Here is a 19,988-nt window from a genome sequence, read left to right on the forward strand (position 1 = left end):
ACTCACCTCACTTTGATTGACCAATTGAAAGAAGWTCAACAACAAGTTTAAACTGAAAACATGGTCCTTGTGGGTGTATTACATTGTTATTGATTATTGTAGGGTTTTATGAGTTGAGTTTGCAAGAAAGGCATTTCACTGTACTTATGCATGTGACATTAAAACTTGAAAGTTGTTTCAAAGCCGAACGCAACGAAATGTACAGCGCCTTCTAAGGTGATGATTAATTCAAAACAGACATACAGATATTATATATTATAATATAAATAGGCCTATATATGAGACCGGGCCTGAATTTTTTTATTAATACAATGATTATGCCAATACATAGCATGCAGCATATTATGCATGGCAGAAAAACATTTTAAAAAACTGATTTAAGAAGTCTCTCTCTCTCTCTCTCTCTCTCTCTCACCATGCCTCAGGACTACCTGGCCTGATGACTCCTTGCTGTCCCCAGTCCACCTGGCCGTGCTGCTGCTCCAGTTTCAACTGTTCTGCCTGCGGCAATGGAACCCTGGCTTGTTCACAATTGCAGTGAATTTGTATATGAATAGCCTCATTATTAAATAGGCAGACATTACCTTTATTTTCAGAATGTCCTCCCCTCTCGCCTTAATTACTTTCTCCAGTGCACAGAGGTGTCAACATTTTAATTAAACATGTTACTATGGATGTTCCCGAACAGATTTAACTTGGTTTCCCAAGTCCAACCCAGGAAAAAAACTAAAACTAAAATAAATCTTAAGAAAGCCCATAACATGCAGCCACTCCTGCCGTGCAGCTGCGGCTGCCTGCTGCTCAACCTGTGGTTGATGCAGGAGGTAAATATAGTAAGTAGCCTACCTGGTGGGAAAGGCCTCCATTCGCTATTTGAGTGCATGTGGATAACACTTATTTTTTTATCTTGCCCCTGTTCCTGCCCCTTTGATAACGGGCCGTTCTAAATCGACACAAATGTTACATATTAGCAGTGCTGGAAAAAGTACCCAATTGTGATATTTGAGTAAAAGTATAGATAAAACATGGTCCTTGTGGGTGTATTACATTGTTATTGARTAAGTATAGATACCGTGATAAAAAGTTACTCTAGTAAAAGTTAAAGTCAACCAGTAAAATGTCTTCCTGTCCTGCTAAGCATTCAAAATGTAACGAGTATTTTGGGTTGCCAGGGAAAATGTATGGAGTAAAAAGTACAATATTTTCTGTAGGAATTTAGTGAAGTAAGATTAAAAGTTGTCAAAAATATAAATAGTAAAATAAAGCTCAGATACCACCAAATACAACTTAAGTAGTACTTTAAAGTTATTTTTTACTTAAGTACTTTACACCACCGCATGTTAGTAAGACAAGATTAAAATTGAAAATAGTCGGATTATATTCTTCTTACTATACAATCCTAAAAAAATAAAACAAATGGCACAGGATTTAAGCAATCTTGTCTGCTAAATTAAACAACCTACGGACATGGCGCAAAGCCAGATAACATACTCAACTCATACTGTTCTTTTGAAATACATTTTCTTCGTATCATGTTTCTTTAGAATAGTATTGTGATAGTGTAATTAAATGGATTTATTTGTCTTCCAAAGGTGCGCATCAGCAGCTTGTATGCGGCTTATATGTGTAAATTCCTGGCGATGCTAAACGTGTTTATGTTCATTAACGGTCAATTACTGTGAGACCAGCAGGCTTTTGCGTGACAAAAAAGGCTGACAAAATTTCATGACCACCACAGTCCCGTAGTAACACACTTTGTCAACCCTAATATACTAAGATACTCTATAATGACCAAAAGTATGTGGACATCTGCTCCCTGAACATCTCATTACAAAATCATGGGCATTAATATGGAGTTGGTCCCCCCTTTGCTGCTATAACAGCTTCCACTCTTCTGGGAAGGCTTTCCATTAGATGTTGGAACATTGCTGRGGGGACTTGCTTCCATTTAGCKACAAGAGCATTAGTGAGGTCAGATCACAGATGTTGGCCGATTAGGTCTGGCTCGCAGTTGGCGTTCCAATGTTGGGGCGGCAGGTAGCCTAGCGGTTAGAGCGTTGGATCAATAACTGAAAGGTGCTCAAATCCCCAAGCTGACAWGGTAAACATCTGTCGTTCTGAARAAGGCAGTTAGCCCACTGTTTCTAGGGCATCATTGTAAATAAGAATTTGTTCTTAACTGACTTGCCTAGTTAAATAAAGGATTWAAAAAATTCATCCCAAAGGTGTTTGATGGGGTTGAYGTCAGGGCTCTGTGCAGGCCAGTCAAGTTCTTCCAAAGTCAACAAAGCATTTCTCAACAAAGRAACAGTTCTTGTGCCGACGTRGCATCCAGAGGCAGTTTGGAACTCGGTAGTGAGTGTTGTAACCGAGGACAGACAATTTTTACTCGCTTCAGCACTCTGCAGTCCCGTTCTGTGAGCTTGTGGCCTACCACTTAGCCGTTGATGCTCCTAGACATTTCCACTCCAAAATAAAAGCACTTACAGTTGACTGGGGTAGCTCTTGCAGGGCAGAAATTTGACAAACTGACTTGTTGGAAAGGTAGCATCCTATGACGGTGCCACTTTGAAAGTCACGGAGCTCTTCAGTACGGGCCATTCTACTGTCAATGTTGGTCTATGGAGATTGCATGGCTGTGTGCTCGATTTTTATACACTGGTCTGCAATGGGTGTGGCTGAAATAGCTAAATCCACTAATTTGAAGGGGTGTRCACATACTTGTGTATATATAGTGTAGGTTGACCTATTCAATTATAGTCAAGGTAATCCCAAAGAGGGTGTTGGCCTGACAATGGTGTGCCCTTTGAAACCCTATGATAGATACTGATGCTCCTGAATAGCACTAGAATATACTGATGTTATATATAATACTGATTTTACCCATGCCATGGCTATAGTGTACTGTACTAAAGCATCCGTTTTGATGAAGTCCTCCAGAGCCATCTGTCGTCCATTGCAGCCGGCAAGATCCTCTTCCGTCTGGTGCCYCTCCTAAACTAGACCACGTGATCTCTAGTTTACATGAACATGCCGTTAGGATGGAAATCAATGCTAACCATTTTAAGTAGGAAACACTGTGCTGACCTACAAGAGAAGGAAAACTACTTCTTGTACATCCGTCTCATTTACATCTTGGCAATACATTTGCTCGGTGTTAAAGAATGACTTCCTTAATCCTCTTGGTTCCTGTGTGGAACATAAGGCATCGACAACAGGACTGCCACTGCTTCTGATCTTCTGCTTTTTTGGGGATGTCATCTCTTTCACGGTTCGTGGCTAGGTTTCCTTAGGGCAGCCAGTTCCTTTTCTCCTAATAAATAAGGGCCGGTTTCCTGGACACCTTATCTTGTCCAATGAGCTTGCTTTTTAGTGCATCTCCAGACATGCTTTATAGTCCAGAAGTAGGACTAATGTGTCCAGGAAACTGGCCCATAAAGATCAACTCGATGTATAGACGACAGAATTCAGGTTTAAAACAGTAAAACATGTTTATTCAGTTCTCTCAGCCGATTTGTCATGATGAAGTGCATCAGTAGTGAAAGGCAAACCAGATCTGTTACATGCTCGATAATAACCATTTACAACCATGATTCAACTTCACAATTTAAAATAAAACCATTACTTGCATTTGACCTGAAAAGACAGTGGTAGCAATACACAGGACTGCCCAAGCAGAACATACACGTTCCTTTAAGAAACAGGGAGAGACCGCCAAAACCAAACTGGGTTGTTCCAATTCAAGTAGTTAGTTTAAGACCCCCTTTTTTATTTTTTTTATTACTTTCAACAAATTCAAGTTCAGGATGATGTAAAAGACGAGGAGAAAAGTCCAGATCATGTCAACGTCAGGAGAAAGGAGCGATGGATCACATTCCAGAATCCCAAGGAACAAAACAAAAAGCGAAGGAGGGATGGAGAAGCCATCTTTGTTTTATAATACTCAAGAGTCGGGGCAACTGACATCAGTAGTAGTAGTAACTGGCATGGTAGTAGGACATCAGACCAACTTCAGAGTMACATTCACTGACGAGGTCCCATGTAGCGACCTCCCTCACTGGGTCCAGTACCTCGTCCAGAGCCAAAGCTGGGTTTCTGTGCCATGCCACCCCTGGTGGGGGGGCCTCTGGGCCCTCCAATCCTCTCTCGGGGCCCTCCGGGGCCACCTGGACCTCTGGGGCGGATGTCTCGCCGGTCCCCTTCCCGGGCGGAGCGAGTCTTCTTTTCCTCCACGTTCAGTCGGACATCGCCTCTGAACTTAATGGGCTACAAATGAAAGAGGACTGTTAGTATATTAACTCATTTAAAATGATCAAAAACAACTGTAAAGATCAGAGTGGGCTTTTAGAAAGAATTGTTGAATGACATGTACTGCTTCCAAACAGACATTTATGGGAATATGAAGCACCTTTATATCATCATTGAAATGGAGCCGAAGGCTTTACAAAATGGAGCCGAAGGCTTTACAAAATGGAGCCGAAGGCCCTACAAAATGGAGCCGAAGGCCCTACAAAATGGAGCCGAAGGCCCTACAAAATGGAGCCGAAGGCCCTACAAAATGGAGCCGAAGGCCCTACAAAATGGAGCCGAAGGCCCTACAAAATGGAGCCGAAGGCTTTACAAAATGGAGCCGAGCTCATCAAATCAGCATGTTGGTAATTAAAACACTCAGACTTAACGTATGTTTAAAATAATTATTACCCGGCTGCTTAGGATTTTCTGCACAGGCTCCGAGTCGTCAAACACCACGAAGCCAAAGTTGGGAAGCTTTCCTCCGCTGTTGATCCGTAGCTCAAGCACAGTACCATACTCTGTAGGAAGAACCAGAACGTATTAAAATGACATATCAACTCTTTCAATCAATCGATTACTTCCATCAGTTGCTGCAAAGCATTCTGTGTTCCGTTGCAGATCATTTAAAATGAGAAAGATCAATGATTCTAATCAATTATGTCTAACTCTTTTACAGGTCATTTGGGGACCATGATCAATTAAGACTAGCCATCTAAATCTGGTACTACTACACCCCAGGACTGTCAAGAGTTGTTGATTACCATGTGCTGTRCCTATTTAATCAATTATTTGCCAGTTGAAACCATAAAGCTATTAATTCAAAAGCTTTTTTTTGCAGACCATTAAAAAAAGCAACATACGTTGGAAAAACTCCTTGAGCTCTGCCTTGTCCACATCATGGGGAACGTTCCCTACGAAGAGCTGGTGAGCGTCTGGATACCTCACCACACGGCTAACCTCCGACGACTCTCCCTGCTCTCCTTCCCGCACTGCAGACCAAGAGCAGACCCGACAGAAGCAAGAGAGGAGATCACTTTATTAACGGTCACGCATACACGTCTGATGTTTCTTCAAAGAATAAGCACTATACACACACAGACAGATTCCCATTCAGACTGACAGATTCCCATTCAGACTGACAGATTCCAATTCAGAGTTCAGACTAACAGACAGGTTTACGTCCAACGTAGACAGCATACTGTAGCAAAACATTAAAAAAAAATAATAATAATTTACAAAGGAAAACAAATCTGTGTTCTTATTGGACGAGGTCAGGTAGTACATCCCAGTTGCGCTTCATTTCGATACGTTTTCTACCTCCTGAACATGATCCAGTTTCCTGGTGGATGGTAACGTGTGTTGGGGGTAAGATGCTATCTGGTGGACGGTACCTCCTGGTCGGGGTCCTCTGTTGACTGGTGGGGGGCCTGGCCTTGCTTCCCGTGGTCTCTGGTCTCCTCTCGGTTGTGTTCTCTGTGCTGTGGCTTCTGTTTTCACCTCCACCCTGGGCTAAAGCACCAAGACAAGACCCTGAGAAACCAGGCTAGAAGACCAAGACAACAAGGCTCCTAGTTGATTGTGTTCGTTGTCCTTTAAGAGGAACGTTGATTTTAAAAAGTCAAATGTAAAATGTTAATTATACCTAATCATAAATATAGGACYTGTGGTCTTTCAACTGGTAGGATACATGCTAGATGTGTAATAGGTGATTTTATCCCCTTACTAATCAATATAGTATGTGTGGTTGTTTCTTCTGCTGGTATTTATTAATACATCATATCGGCTACAGGAGTGTTTTTACAAAAAAGCACAGAAAAGTAACATTGTATGTTAACGTACCGGTGCCGATGGGCCTTTGACGACGTGTGGGGGGATGCCTGAGACAGGGACAACTCCACTAGGGGGAAGGTTCTTACTGGTGACAGACGCCCAGGAGAAAGGCTGGAGGAGAGACCAAACAGATGGTATTAAATCAAGCTGAACGAGGTCTGGTAGCTGTACAGGGAAACCACTAGAAGCCAGGTAAACCTAATGAAGAACATCAAGGGCCAAAGGAAGGAATTTCTCAGCAATAGTAGTTKATGTACAAAATTAGCTATCAAAGCTGATGCAACCAAAATGGTTCTTAAACCAAACTGGAATAACCAGAGGTTTAGACAAGTCACAGATTGCCTAGTGACCTCGACAGTGGATAACCAGCCAAAACACAGCATCCAGAGGAATATACAYCCAGGTCACACAAGGAATCACAACCACCATGTTGACATGACCACAGCGTAMCCAACATAAGGGTTGAGACCTACCCGGTTATCTTCAGCAGGTGCGGGGGCAGGGTCAGCAGTGGCAGAGGGCAGGGGTGAGGAGYCTGGACACTTCTCTCCCTGCTCCTCTGTGGTGTGTTCCTGTTGCTGCTGGGTCTCTGGCTCCAGGTCCCGTTTTCCATCCACCACGTCTGGCACCGCCTCAGGTTCTGCCTCGGGCTCTGGGGTTAAAGCCACCTCCTCCTCTGGTCTCTTGGCCTCYGTGCTGATATAGCCCAGACACAAACATATCTAATATTAACCCAAGCATAGACTAGAATGAAGTCGTACTAAATAAGTGGCAAGWAATTTATTGGGTAAACCACCAYTGTGGCATCACAGAAAAGCCAGTAAATTAAATTTGACATCCAAATTGTCTGGGGGGGGTTGCAATGCAAAGTGTTGATTCTCAAAGTTTCCAGTGTACCCGCCGAGAGGGGGTTTTCTCCAAAACAGTCAAGACTAGAGGTCGYCCGATTATGATTTTCCAACGCCGATACCGATTATGGGAGGACCAAAAAAAGCCGATACCGATTAATCGTCTGATTTTTATATCTATATATAATGACAATTACAACAATACTGAATGAACACGTATTTTAACTTAATATAATACATAAATAAAAATCAATTTAGTCTCAAATAAATAACGAAACATGTTCAATTTGGTTTAAATATTGTAAAAACAAAGTGTTTTGAGAAAGAAAGTAAAAGTGCAATATGTGCCATGTAAAAAACCTAATGTTTAAGTTCCTTGCTCAGAACATATGAAAGCTGGTGGTTCCTTTTAACATGAGTCTTCAATATTCCCAGTTAAGAAGTTTTAGGTTGTAGTTATTATAGGACTATATCTATATACCATTTGTATTTCATATACCTTGACTATTGGATGTTTTTATAGGCACTTTATTATTGCCAGCCTAATCTCGGGAGTTGATCGGCTTGAAGTCATAAACAGCTCTGTGCTTCAAGCATTGCGAAGAGCTGCTGTGGCAAACGCAGTAAAGTGCTGTTTGAATGAATGCTTACGAGCCTGCTGCTGCCTACCAGCGCTAGTCAGACTGCTCTATCAAATCATAGACTTAATTATAATATAATAAACACACAGAAATAGGAGCCGTAGGTCATTAACATGGTCAAATCCGGAAACTATCATTTCGAAAACAAAACGTTTATTCTTTCAGTGAAATACGAACCGTTCCGTATTTTATCGAACGGGTGGCATCCATAAGTCTAAATATTCCTGTTAATATTGAAGGTGTGCATGTATGTAAAATTCAGGCAAATTAATTACGGTCTTCTGTTCCGGAAGAAATGGACTTCACACAGTTCGCAACGAGCCAGGCGGCCCAAACTGCTGCATATACCCCGACTCTGCTTGCATAGAACGCAAGAGAAGTGACACAATTTCCCTAGTTAATATTGCCTGCTAAAATGAATTTATTTTAATTAAATATGCAGGCTTAAAAAAACATGCTTGTGTATTGATTTTAAGAAAGGCATTGATGTTTATGGTTAGGTACATTGGTGCAACGATAGTGCTTTTTTTTCACGAATGCGCTTGTTAAATCATCACCCGTTTGGTGAAATAGGCTGTGATTCAATGATAAATTAACAGGCACCGCATTGATTATTCGCAACGCAGTACAAGCTAGTTAAACTAGTAATATCAACCATGTGTAGTTAACTAGTGATTATGTTAAGATTGATTGTTTTTTTATGAGATAAATTTAAAATGCTAGCTAGCAACTTATCTTGGCTCCTTGCTGCCCGCGCGTAAAAGGTGGTCAGCCTGCCACGCAGTCTCCTCGTGGAGTGCAATGTAATCGGCGTCCAAAAATGCTGATTACCGATTGTTATGAAAACTTAAAATCGGTCGACCTCTAGTTAAAACGGCCTTAAATTTAATAAATGTACTACTCCATTTCCCCCCCAATTTCATGGTATTGTTAGGGTTCACCTAGGGGTCATGATTGGGGCTTTACAAATGTTTGATGTATTAGAATAATTGATTATGCTTATGTTATATTAAGAGAAGGGGAGGGGTTATAAGACCCCTCCCTCCTTACATTTATAGGGTCCTAGACTACAGATGAACAATATAAATATATATATATATATATATATTCATTGTAGAGGTTTAGTATTGTTCCACAATTGTTTTTTAGTTCTCTCTCTCATTATAAAGAGGTCCCTCTGAGAAATGTGTGACTGAAGGAGCTCTGCAGGGGAGTGGAGGAGATAAGACTAGTCAAACATCCCACAATAAATCAACTTTGGGGAGTGGACGTTTACTGCTAWGTTTWAGATAACACTAAAAGCCATTGTTTATATAGCATTGTTTATATAGCTTGGTAGGCAGGGTTTTGGTCTCAGGAGTAAAAAGGTAATGACGTAGGTAGTGACARCAGGCTAGACTGAGGGTGTAACAAAACAACTTGAGACTTTGTTTGATGCAGAACTTACTGGGAAACATGCGTGCNAGACTGAGGGTGTAACAAAACAACTTGAGACTTTGTTTGATGCAGAACTTACTGGGAAACATGCGTGCTATGTTCCTGATTGTCAACTTCTGTCTGCAATTGCATTAATAAAGGTTTTTGAATTATTTAATTAAATATATTGTCATAACACTAATTTRATCAATGATTGACAAGGACGAAAGGAACAGTATCCAATTGGTAGTTAGTCTTGTCACGTCGCTGCAACTCCCGTACGGACTCAGGAGATGCAAAGGTCAAGAGCAGTGCGTCCTCCGAAACACAACCCAACCAAGCCACACTGCTTCCTGACACAATGCCCACTTAACCCGGAAGCCAGCCCACCAATGTGTCAGAGGAAACACTGTACACCTGGTAACCGTGTCAGCGTGCACTGTGCCCAGCCCGCCACAGGAGACGCTAATGCGCGACGGGACCCGGACAACGCTGGGCCAAACCCTCCCCTAACTTGGGCGACGATGGGCCAAACCCTCCCCTAACCTGGACGACAAAGGGCCAATTGTCCCCTGCCCCAAGGGTCTCCCGGTTGTGGCCGACTGCAACAGAGCCTGGACTCAAACCCAGACTATCTACTGACACAGCTAGCACTACCTAAGACCACTGCGCCACTCGGGAGGCCCCTAGATCACGCCTTCCTGAGAACAAAGTAACAAGGCTGATGGATATCGTAAGCTGCTTTAAAAAAACGAGTGGGACAGTTTTAATTTCCCAACAGCAGCGGCTCACTGAGCAGGCCAAGGACAGTCYCAAATTAGACAAATTGTGTTGGTCYGGACAGCTGTAGAAGTTCTGCTCCCCTAGGCAAGATKAACATGTGCCGCCCGTTTCATGTATAGTAGTCTATAAAGATTTGGAATGGATTGATAGACTAGAATACAGTATTATGCGCAATCGGTGCATTTCAGTTGAGCGTATTCAGCAGCCAACTGGACCATAGTACGAAACTGTTGTCAATAAGCCACGTATAAATCACACGACCGCACAATAGTTCAAATTACAATAAGCATAACATTTATTAACATCCTCCAGTAGAAATGTAAACATATAACACTGTTGTCCAAATTTGATTGGACAAGATCAGTGTTATAATTTCTTCATTTTGTTGCTGCCTAGTGTTCCCTTTTCATTTGCTGTGGTGCTGAATCGCAACGGGAATGGGAGTGGGACGGACCAGCCCGGTCATAGCTAGAAGGGATACAGTTAGTCAAATGAACGTCAAAAGTTTCCTTTTAGCTAACTCTAACCCTTTTCCTAATTCTCCAAACATGCTGCGTAAATTCTCCTAACCTGATACGAAAAGTCAAATCTGATGTTAATTTGACAAGCTGGATCCATTCTAGCCATGACCAGCCCGCTCTAGTGTTTGTAGACAGCCATGTTTGGTTATTTATTAGCCAAGGCTAAATTAAATGAGAGCCCTAGATTGTATTTGAAAACAGAGCTGTTTTGTTATTAATTAAAATGTTTATACAAATAGCCTACAYGACAAATATTATATTTGGAGTTATGTTTTAGTACTGTGTAGGTGACTTGTTCCTTCTAGGTTAAATGTTATTTTTTTTAATGATATATAGCTGGAATGAAGACGCAATAGTCAATGTTTTGCTTTTCAATAAAACCGGTCATGTTGGTATAACATAGTTCTACCCTTTACATTCTGTTATGATTAATTACAATCTTAAAATGTTTTATTTTGAGCACCATGGGTGAACACCTCTCTCTCACTCCCTCTCTGATGAAAGGTATGTTTGCCACCATTCATGTTATAGTATTACAGACTTAACATTGAGGAGGAAAAGTGGAATAGGATTGTCGATGTAGTCAAGACTAAGATGGATACGTTTCCTTACCACGGTGTCTGCTTGTAGAAGGTTGGCTCTTCCTGGGCCACCTCAGGTGATGGTACTCTCTCCTCCATCTCCTCAACATCCTCATCAGACTCTGAAACACCAAYAACATGACCGAGTCCCAATTACAGCAGTTTAAGAYCGAAATGAAATACCTGMTACATTTTTGTCATTTAGCAGATGCTTCTATATACCTAAACGGTGAAGGCATATTATTCATAATAGTAGCGTTGACCCAGAGGTACAAAGCACCGCAATGGAGTTCAATAAGAGCAACACCTCTAACCATTATGTATTAGTCATGAGACATAAATGACATATGAAACAACCAGCCAACCGTAAAGAAGCTTCCTAATCTTTAACAGGCTCACCTTCAGGGGGTTCTGAGTCAGAATCCCCAAACACTTCGTCTTGGTAACGGAATACATCGTTGTGAACGTAGAACTTGTTTGTTACAGTGCCCTGAAACACCAACGTCATTGAGTTWAAAACAATCAATCCTTTAACTGAACTGGACACTAATACATAAATGAAAACATATCAAGGACAAATTTTCAATGTCCATCTATACAGTTGAAGGACCTACCTCAGGGGCCAGCACGAATGTCTGCATGAATTTTCGCATGGGTTGCATGTCGTTGGACAGCTCTCCCATCACTTGCACCACCACGCCCTCGTTCAAGGTCGCATGGGCGTCCACATGCCTGATCTTGGTGTGGCAGTCACGAAAGTTCAGCGCCAACACTTTCTTATGGATCTCCTTTATACGGAAATAAAGACCTTGATGAAAATCTCAAACTTAAAWTGTGTTAGTCTTGTATCAGAAAGCCTAACTGACAATATATATACCCATCTTTAATATGAACATACTGAGAGATCTTTGCCATAAAATCATGTGTGGATGTGTCGCGTTGGATATTTTATAAAGGAAATGTATAATACTCCTTCACGAAGTAATGAAAATTGTATTGCAGTACTCACCGACTGTCCGTAGACMGATTCAACTGGTTTGCCATTGTTGTCCAGACCTCCATGTACATAGGAGGAATTTTTCCCATAAAACCTAAAAAAAAGTTGAAAATCAGTTACTTGTCTTTGTAGGAGAGGCATAGATAGCCCATTAATATATTAAAGCAGATCCCAATAGAACAGATACTGTTTGGGAAGATTTTTCTAGTACTGTACTGGCTTTACCTGTGCAGGTAGTCGGGTGCCTGGTTGAGTAGTGTGTAGTACTGTCGGACAAACTCCCGCCCGACGAGCTGGGCACTTGGTTTCTCCATCACCATTTCTTTGGTCAGCTGGAGAGAACTGAAACAAGGTGTGGTTGTCATGGTGTGGATAATGGAGTCTGATCTGTACCAGTCACCATCCGTGTCTGTTCTGTCTGACAAACCKGGCAAGCCATATCACCCAGCTATTRATTTAGCCAATCGTGGCGACAAGAAACGTTACCATTAGCGCTAACGTTACAGGAGTCTGTGCAAGAGCATAACTGGCATTCAAGCGAATCTGTGGATGACTAGCTCTCTAGAAATCTAGTCAATTCAACCAATAATAGGTTTCAGTTCATAGTAGTATGAAATTAATTGTAGTAGACAAATGAGTCGACCAGACCCACCCAGCTAAARTGTAACGTTATTTAGCTAAGCTGTGCTTCAAGGGTCTATGCATAGAAAGGCCGAATTGCAACACCGGTCACGTCATAGACAGAAAAACAATTTTATCGAAATGTAACGATTTTGGCATGCCAGTTATGTCGCTGTCCAGACAACTATATCTTAWTACCCAATCAACTCGGACAGCTGGAAATAACTACGATAGGTTGTATAACCAACACGTGCGGCAAATACAATGCTGGCTAACTAGCTKATTTCCTAGGCTAGCCACGGCTCCTTTCCGCTCAGTTTATTTAGCGAGCTAAATATTTAGTTACCTAACGTAGCAGACTAAACAGCAGTCGACTGATGATCTTTGCCATCAAACTGATATCATAAACATTTTAACAGACAAACATCGTTAACTGGGCAGCCATGGTTTGCTAGCCATTCCAGCTAGTTAACTAAAGCCGGGAAAGGCCAGTCTTCAAACCAACCCCATCGGATTAGTTGACCATTTCGACCGTACACTCGGGCATTGACTGACTGATTTAAGACTCATTCGTGGCACATTGAATAATTTAAGGAAAGAATGTACTAGCTAGGTGACGTTAGTTAACTGGCTAGCTAGCACAACTAAAATGACTTAGCTTTATCATGCGAACTAGCGTTAGCTTACTAGTTAGCATCAAACAAKGCTTTAAGATTACGAATATTACTGCAGCGGATATTTATTCAATAATTTCAAACAGGGTAATGTACTTACCAGGATGCAATTGTTTAAATTGTTTATTTAAAAAAAAAAAGTGATTTCACTGAAATCACCTCCGCTCTGCCAGGCGGTAGCTAGAAAGATTGTTCTAGCAGGGCAGCGCACAACGTGTTCGGCTGCTCTTTTACCGGTCTCAAACGTGGGACGTGGACAACGTACCCAGAATTTACCGTCTAGATGCATGAACCAATGAATTTACTGCGAGAGGAACTATGTCGCCAATCAAATGTATGTACTCTGAGCTGTTTAGTGTACAACCAATCGTTGTGGAGCATGTGTAGACCTGTCAGTCTAAATGTAGCCAATAGGAAACGAGTGTYGTGGATTCCGATTATGGTTATGATTGGTTAAACATTTTACGGAGCGGCCCACGCTGGATCATGCCCGGATCAAAATTAATGGGGGCGTTTTTCGCTGCATTGAATTAACACTCCCACCACACATTTTTATTTTTTATTTAACCTTTATTTGAACAGGAATTCGTTCTGAGATGAGCCCTGTATACACACAAATACACACCAAACACATCAATAGGCTGGCTATACATTCTGTATATACACATTTAACATTTTAGTCGTCTAAGATTGCTAGGTGGGACAACCGRATTTCAGTCATAGTAAGTAAATCTTTCTTCAATAAACGAACTATCTGCAAAGTCTGAGCTAGTAAGGGGGAAAAAAAGTCAAGTGCAAGTTGTAGATCACAATAATATTTTTGTTTTGGGGGGGCGGGGGGTACTGTGGGTTTATTTAAGAGGTCGGGTTTCAGCTGTTTTCAGAGGATGGGCAAGGAGCATGATAATGCATGAAGGGCACATGAACCTGCAGGAGCGAGTCACTTCTTCAGTGTTTGCATAGAACGACGGGTTGTTTTACAGGTTCGCGTCAAAGTTCGTTGCACTCTGGGAGTGGGACATCGTGGAGTTGTCAATCATGGTGGAAAGTTCTTGTAGCTGTCAGGCCTTCCCCAGGAGGAAGAGCAGCTCCGTTTTTTTTTTTAGGTTGAGCTTGTAGGACTATAGGCTGACATCCTAGCTGAAATATCTGCCAGGCACGCAGAGATGCGTGTTGCCACCTGGGCATAGCCGCGTGAAGTAGGGGTGCTGACGGTGCTGCAGCACCCGCTGAAAAATAAAATAATGTACTGGCCTTTAATATCCTATATTAGTGACCTATATAGCAGTCTGCAGGGCTGGGCCTTTAATAGTCCTATATTAGTGGACCTATATAGCAGTCTGCAGGGCTGGGCCTTTAATAGTCCTATAAGTGGACCTATATAGCAGTCTGCAGGGCTGGGCCTTTAATAGTCCTATATTAGTGGACCTATATAGCAGTCTGCAGGGCTGGGCCTTTAATAGTCCTATATAGTGGACCTATATAGCAGTCTGCAGGGCTGGGCCTTTAATAGTCCTATATCAGTGGACCTATATAGCAGTCTGCAGGGCTGGGCCTTTAATAGTCCTATATCAGTGGACCTATATAGCAGTCTGCAGGGCTGGGCCTTTAATAGTCCTATATTAGTGACCTATATAGCAGTCTGCCAGGCTGGGGCTTTAATAGTCCTATATCAGTGGACCATATAAGCAGTCTGCAGGGCTGGCTTTAATAGTCCTATATTAGTGGACCTATATAGCAGTCTGCAGGCTGGGCCTTTAATAGTCCTATATCAGTGGGACCAGAAAAGATTCTTACCAAAATTTGGAAAGGAGAAAAGTAGTTGAGTGTCATCCGCATAGCAATGATAGGAGAGACCATGTGAGAATATGACAGCCGAGTGACTTGGTGTATAGAGAGAAGAGGGCCTAGAWCCGAGCCCTGAGTATTTGGTGCAGAAAGATCCTCTCCATGTCACCTGGTAGGAGAGGCCTGCCAGGTGGGATGCAGTCCAASAGTGTGCAMAGCCTGAGACACCCAGCTCTGAGAGGGTGGAGAGGAGGATCTGATGGTTCACGGTGTCGAAGGCAGTGGATAGGTAAAGGAGGATAAGGAGATAGGAGTCTGCTTTGGCAGTGCCAAGAGCCTCCGTGACCTTGGGAAGAGCAGTCTCATCAATATTCACATCAATAAATGAAAAAGCAAAACACAATCATAGAAAACAAACACATTCTTCAGTAAAAAAGGTCTTGAATCTGTCTTTTGAATAGTGCTACAGGCACCAAGTCATCCAACTATAGAGAGCCTTGGAGATCATTCTACATATAAGGTGCAAAAAAACTAAAAGCAGATTTATCTCTCCTTGGACATCGTAGGGATCTCCAGAGTTAGCTATCCCTGAGACCAGGTCTGGTATCTTGTACGTCTGTAACGATGAAGTAAGGTARAGCYGAAGTTTATGCAGGAGGGCTTTATAAACAAAAAGAGTGCAATGGAACGATCTACGAGACTTCAAAGATGGCCAGCTTACTTTCTGATACAGAATARATTGATGTGTCCTGAACCCATCCATTCATTGATTGAACCCATCACCTGTAATAAAGCGTAGTGCGCGAAGATGAACTGCKTACAATGGCTTCAATACAGTGGCAGCTTCACCTGGTGGGCAGCGTTCTCTTTCAGCACCAATGGAATGAACCCAAAACTGAAACTTCTGTKCAACCGGTGCGACAGGCGAGTTAAATCAAGCGTACCTATATATTCTAGAGAAGTTATGCATTCATCCACTAGGGGGCGACACAAATACACACAGACCTCTTCATGTCACATGATGTCTGGACTGAACTGTAGGCAGTAGGMGTTATTCTCAACCCCTAATTGCATGATAATGAGTTTGTGTTTTTCTGACGGTTGACCACTCATATGGAACCTTATTGGATCAGAACTTTTGCCCAACATCTATCAAATTTGCACTGGTRATCTTCCCTCCATTCTTTTGACTGTCATGATCTAATTCTTAAAGATATTACTTTTTGCAAAAACTTTATGGGTTGTGTTCAAAACTTAGAATTGTTATATATATGGGGGATACAACCTTCCCAGCTCTGCAGATTRTGCTGCGAKGAGACAGAGTCATTAGATCATTTATTTTGGTACTGTACATATGTAGCTTGTTTTTGGTCACAGSTCCAGGAATYGCTGAAGAATTGTACCATTTACCTGGAGCRAAKRCTGCAGATAGCACTACTGGGTGATTTGTAAAGTCATAGTCAATCGATCAATAATATAATAATACTTTTAGCAAAYAATTGTATCTTTAATTTACAATCTGTAGAAACTTTTGTGAAACTTCACAGCACAGTTGAAAAATATACTGCAAATAGAAATCCAACATGGATGGTGTTAAGAGATAGATGGGAGAGGTAGAATGGATCTGAAGGGTGGGACTAATAACAACAAGATAACTCATGTAAAATGTACTGTGTCCGTAAACTGTATATATGTTCAGAACTTTTGTGAAACAGKYKYGTWYAAAATATATGGCATGTTAAAATCTAACTGGATGGACATCAGAAATAGATAGTGGAAGGACAGGACTAAAAACAAAACATATATAACTATTGTAAAATAGACTGTGTCCGTAAAATGTATATAGTATGTATAAGCTGGAAGTGTTTACTCCACTAGTATTTACTCCAATTAAGGGAGGGGTGGTAGGGTTAGTGGAAAATAATAAAGGAAAATATATTTTAAAAATATATCTATACGGTACTAGTGAAAATTTTGGACACACCTACTCATTCAAGMGTTTTTCTTTATTTTTACTATTTTCTACATTGTAGAATAATAGTGAAGACATCAAAACTATGAAATAACACATATAGAATCATACAGTAACCAAAAAAGTGTTAAACAAATAAAAATGTATTTTAGATTTTAGATTCTTAAAAGTAGCCACAATTTGCCTTGATGACAGCTTTGCACACTCTTGGCATTCTCTCAACCAGCTTCATGAGGAATGCTTTTCCAACAATCTTGAAGGAGTTCCCACATATGCTGAGCACCTGATGGCTGCTTTTCCTTCACTCTGCGGTCCAACTCATCCCAAACAGTCTCAATTAGGTTGAGATCAGGTGATTGAGGAGGTCAGGTCATCTGATGCAGCACTCCACCACTTTCCTTGGTCAAATAGCCCTTACACAGCCTGGAGGTATGTTTTGGGTCACTGTCCTGTTTAAAAACAAATGATAGAGCAAACCAGATGTGATGGCATATCGCTGCAGAATCCTGTGGTAGCCATGCTGGTTAAGTGTGGGACTACTCTGCGTCCCACAAAGACACGGCGGTTGGAACCAAAAATCTTAAATTTGGACTCATCAGACCAAAGSACAGATTTCCACCGGTCTAATGTCGATTGCTTGTGTTTCTTGGCCCAAGCAAGTCTCTTCTTCTTATTGGCGTCCTTTAGTAGTGGTTTCTTTGCAGCAATTTGACCATGAAGGCCTGATACACGCAGTCTCTGAACAGTTGATGTTGAGATGTGTCTGTTACTTGCATTTCTTTGGGCTGCAATTTCTGAGGCTGGTAACTCTAATGAACTTATCCTCTGCAGCAGAAGTAACTCTTGTGGCGGTCCTCATGAGAGCCAGTTTCATCATAGCGCTTGATGGTTTTTGCGACTGCAATTGAATAAACTTTTGCCAGATTGACTGACCTTCATGTCTTAAAGTCATGATGGACTGTCGTTTCTCTTTGCTTATTTGAGCTGTTCTTGCCARAATAACTTGGTATTTTACCAAATAGGGCTATCATCTGTATACCATCCCTACCTTGTCACAACACAACTGATTGGCTGAAATGGATTAAGAAGGAAAGAAATTCCARAAATTAACTTTTAACAAGGCACACCAGTTTATTGAAATGCATTCCAGGTGACAACCTCATGAAGCTGGTTGAGAGAATGCCAAGAGTGTGCAAAGCTGTCATCAGGGKAAACGGTGGCTACTTTGAAGAATCTCAAATATAAAATATATTTGATTTTTGTTTAACACTTTTTTGATTACTACATGATTCCATATGTGTTATTTCATAGTTTTMATGTCTTCACTATTATTCTACAATGTAGAAAATAGTACAATTAAAATAAAACCCTTGAATGAGTAGGTGTGTCCAAACTTTGGACTGGTACTGTATATGTATGTATATTTATATATATATATGTGTGTGTGTATGTATGTTTGTATGTGTATGTATGTGTATATATAAAAACACTTTCTGGTTTGTTAGTGCATCCTGTGAACGATCAGTATCTCACCAGAACGCTACAAATGATCTGTGGTCGATTCAACATTGAACATCATAATAAAGGTGAACACATTTTCTTCTAGTCAGAGAAATTAAGAATATGCCAAAACATTTGTTTAATTCACGTTGTTTATTAATCCCCCCCCAAAACCTGTGAGAATTGTTGTCAATTATATCATTGTATTCAACTCTTATTTCCACCGTTTGTCTTGGAGAGAAGGGAGGATATTTTCCCCTCGTGGAAGAAGGGGCGGTGCCTCTGGCTGAGCCTTTGTGGATGAGGCTCTCCAGTTGTTCAGAGTTCCTGCCTCCCTGTACTGTCTGGCTGAACGGGTGGAGATGGTAACAGGGTGCTGTAATAATGCCCTACAGGCTTTTTCTTTCCTCTGACTCTCACGGGACCTTTCTTAGATTCTCTCGAGAGGAAACTCTGAGCTTGTTCTAGTTTTGGACCAAATATGGAATTATGGCCATTTGATCTTCTTTCTCTTGCTTTAGAGAATACATTTCATTAACTTCTCTGATTATAATATGTAATAATGTTATTATATCTCTAACGATTATAGAAAACTAAACTAGCCTTGTCCTGGCAAATCTGTTCATCTGGGTTCACTGGGACAGGGTGWCCAGCTGGTTTTACAAAGACAATGCAATTCTATGGTACAGTATTTCATCTCATAAGTCATTGCATTCATGACAACAGAAGCAGATAGGACATTTTATTAACTGCACYAGGTTATTGGTCTAACAAAGAAGTCATTAGATATGATAGCTTCAAGTGTATGCAAAGTGCTGCTGGTTTGAACTTTTCAAAATAGACTCTTAAATATAGGGTTAGAAAACGTTTGCATTCTGGCATACCAATGTTTTGACAAAACATACTGGACTCAAGGGCCAGGACTACACTCTGGTGTTCTGAAACTTGAACGTGTTAGTCGTTACCAGATGAGTCATCACAGGATGTTGAGACGTGTACTGAGCCTGTACTCATAAGTCTAAGGCGTAGCCTACCATGCAGTACAGAACACCNTGTACTGAGCCTGTACTCATAAGTCTAAGGCGTAGCCTACCATGCAGTACAGAACACCTTGTGCTGTGACTGTACATGTGGCATTCTTTATTTTAGGGAAAGGTGATTCTTATAAAAATGTGAATGAATTGATACTTCATGACGATGTACTTCATATCTGTGATATGGACACTTTAGAGGTCTTTTTTTCCCAAAACTACCAGGTAAATACAACTAATTCCCATGAAATGTTCTAAGTCAGTGTTAAGATGTTTTCCATTTGTTCCAGTTGAAATGTATCAACGTTGTGAGGATWCMGAAGAAATGCAGATATGAAAGCATGCAACAGTGTTGGACATTTCAGATKATTTTTATTTGAGGAAAGAGTTCTATTGTGTTCACACGGTATCAAAAAAGTATWCGAACGTCAGTGAACACGCTACACGGTATAGTGTGAGGAAAAACGCTCAGCCTGCAAGATGCTTTCCTCG

General features: G+C 41.2%; 1 protein-coding gene across 1 annotated transcript; it reads right to left on the reverse strand.

Moving 5' to 3' along the window:
- Positions 1 to 3,655: 3,655 nt before the first annotated feature.
- LOC111966027 (ras GTPase-activating protein-binding protein 1) lies at positions 3,656 to 13,438 on the reverse strand. Its single transcript, XM_023990480.3, has 12 exons — positions 13,306 to 13,438; positions 12,136 to 12,252; positions 11,923 to 12,004; positions 11,528 to 11,701; positions 11,313 to 11,403; positions 10,945 to 11,035; positions 6,597 to 6,819; positions 6,133 to 6,234; positions 5,685 to 5,802; positions 5,154 to 5,282; positions 4,702 to 4,811; positions 3,656 to 4,266 (listed from the first exon to the last, which is right to left on the reverse strand). Exons 2-12 carry the CDS (start codon positions 12,228 to 12,230, stop codon positions 4,024 to 4,026), a joined length of 1,458 nt encoding a protein of 485 aa, XP_023846248.1. The 5' UTR covers positions 12,231 to 12,252; positions 13,306 to 13,438; the 3' UTR covers positions 3,656 to 4,023.
- Positions 13,439 to 19,988: the final 6,550 nt, after the last annotated feature.

Source organism: Salvelinus sp. IW2-2015, linkage group LG6.2 (genome assembly GCF_002910315.2).
Source record: "Salvelinus sp. IW2-2015 linkage group LG6.2, ASM291031v2, whole genome shotgun sequence".
Lineage (NCBI taxonomy): Eukaryota > Metazoa > Chordata > Actinopteri > Salmoniformes > Salmonidae > Salvelinus > Salvelinus sp. IW2-2015.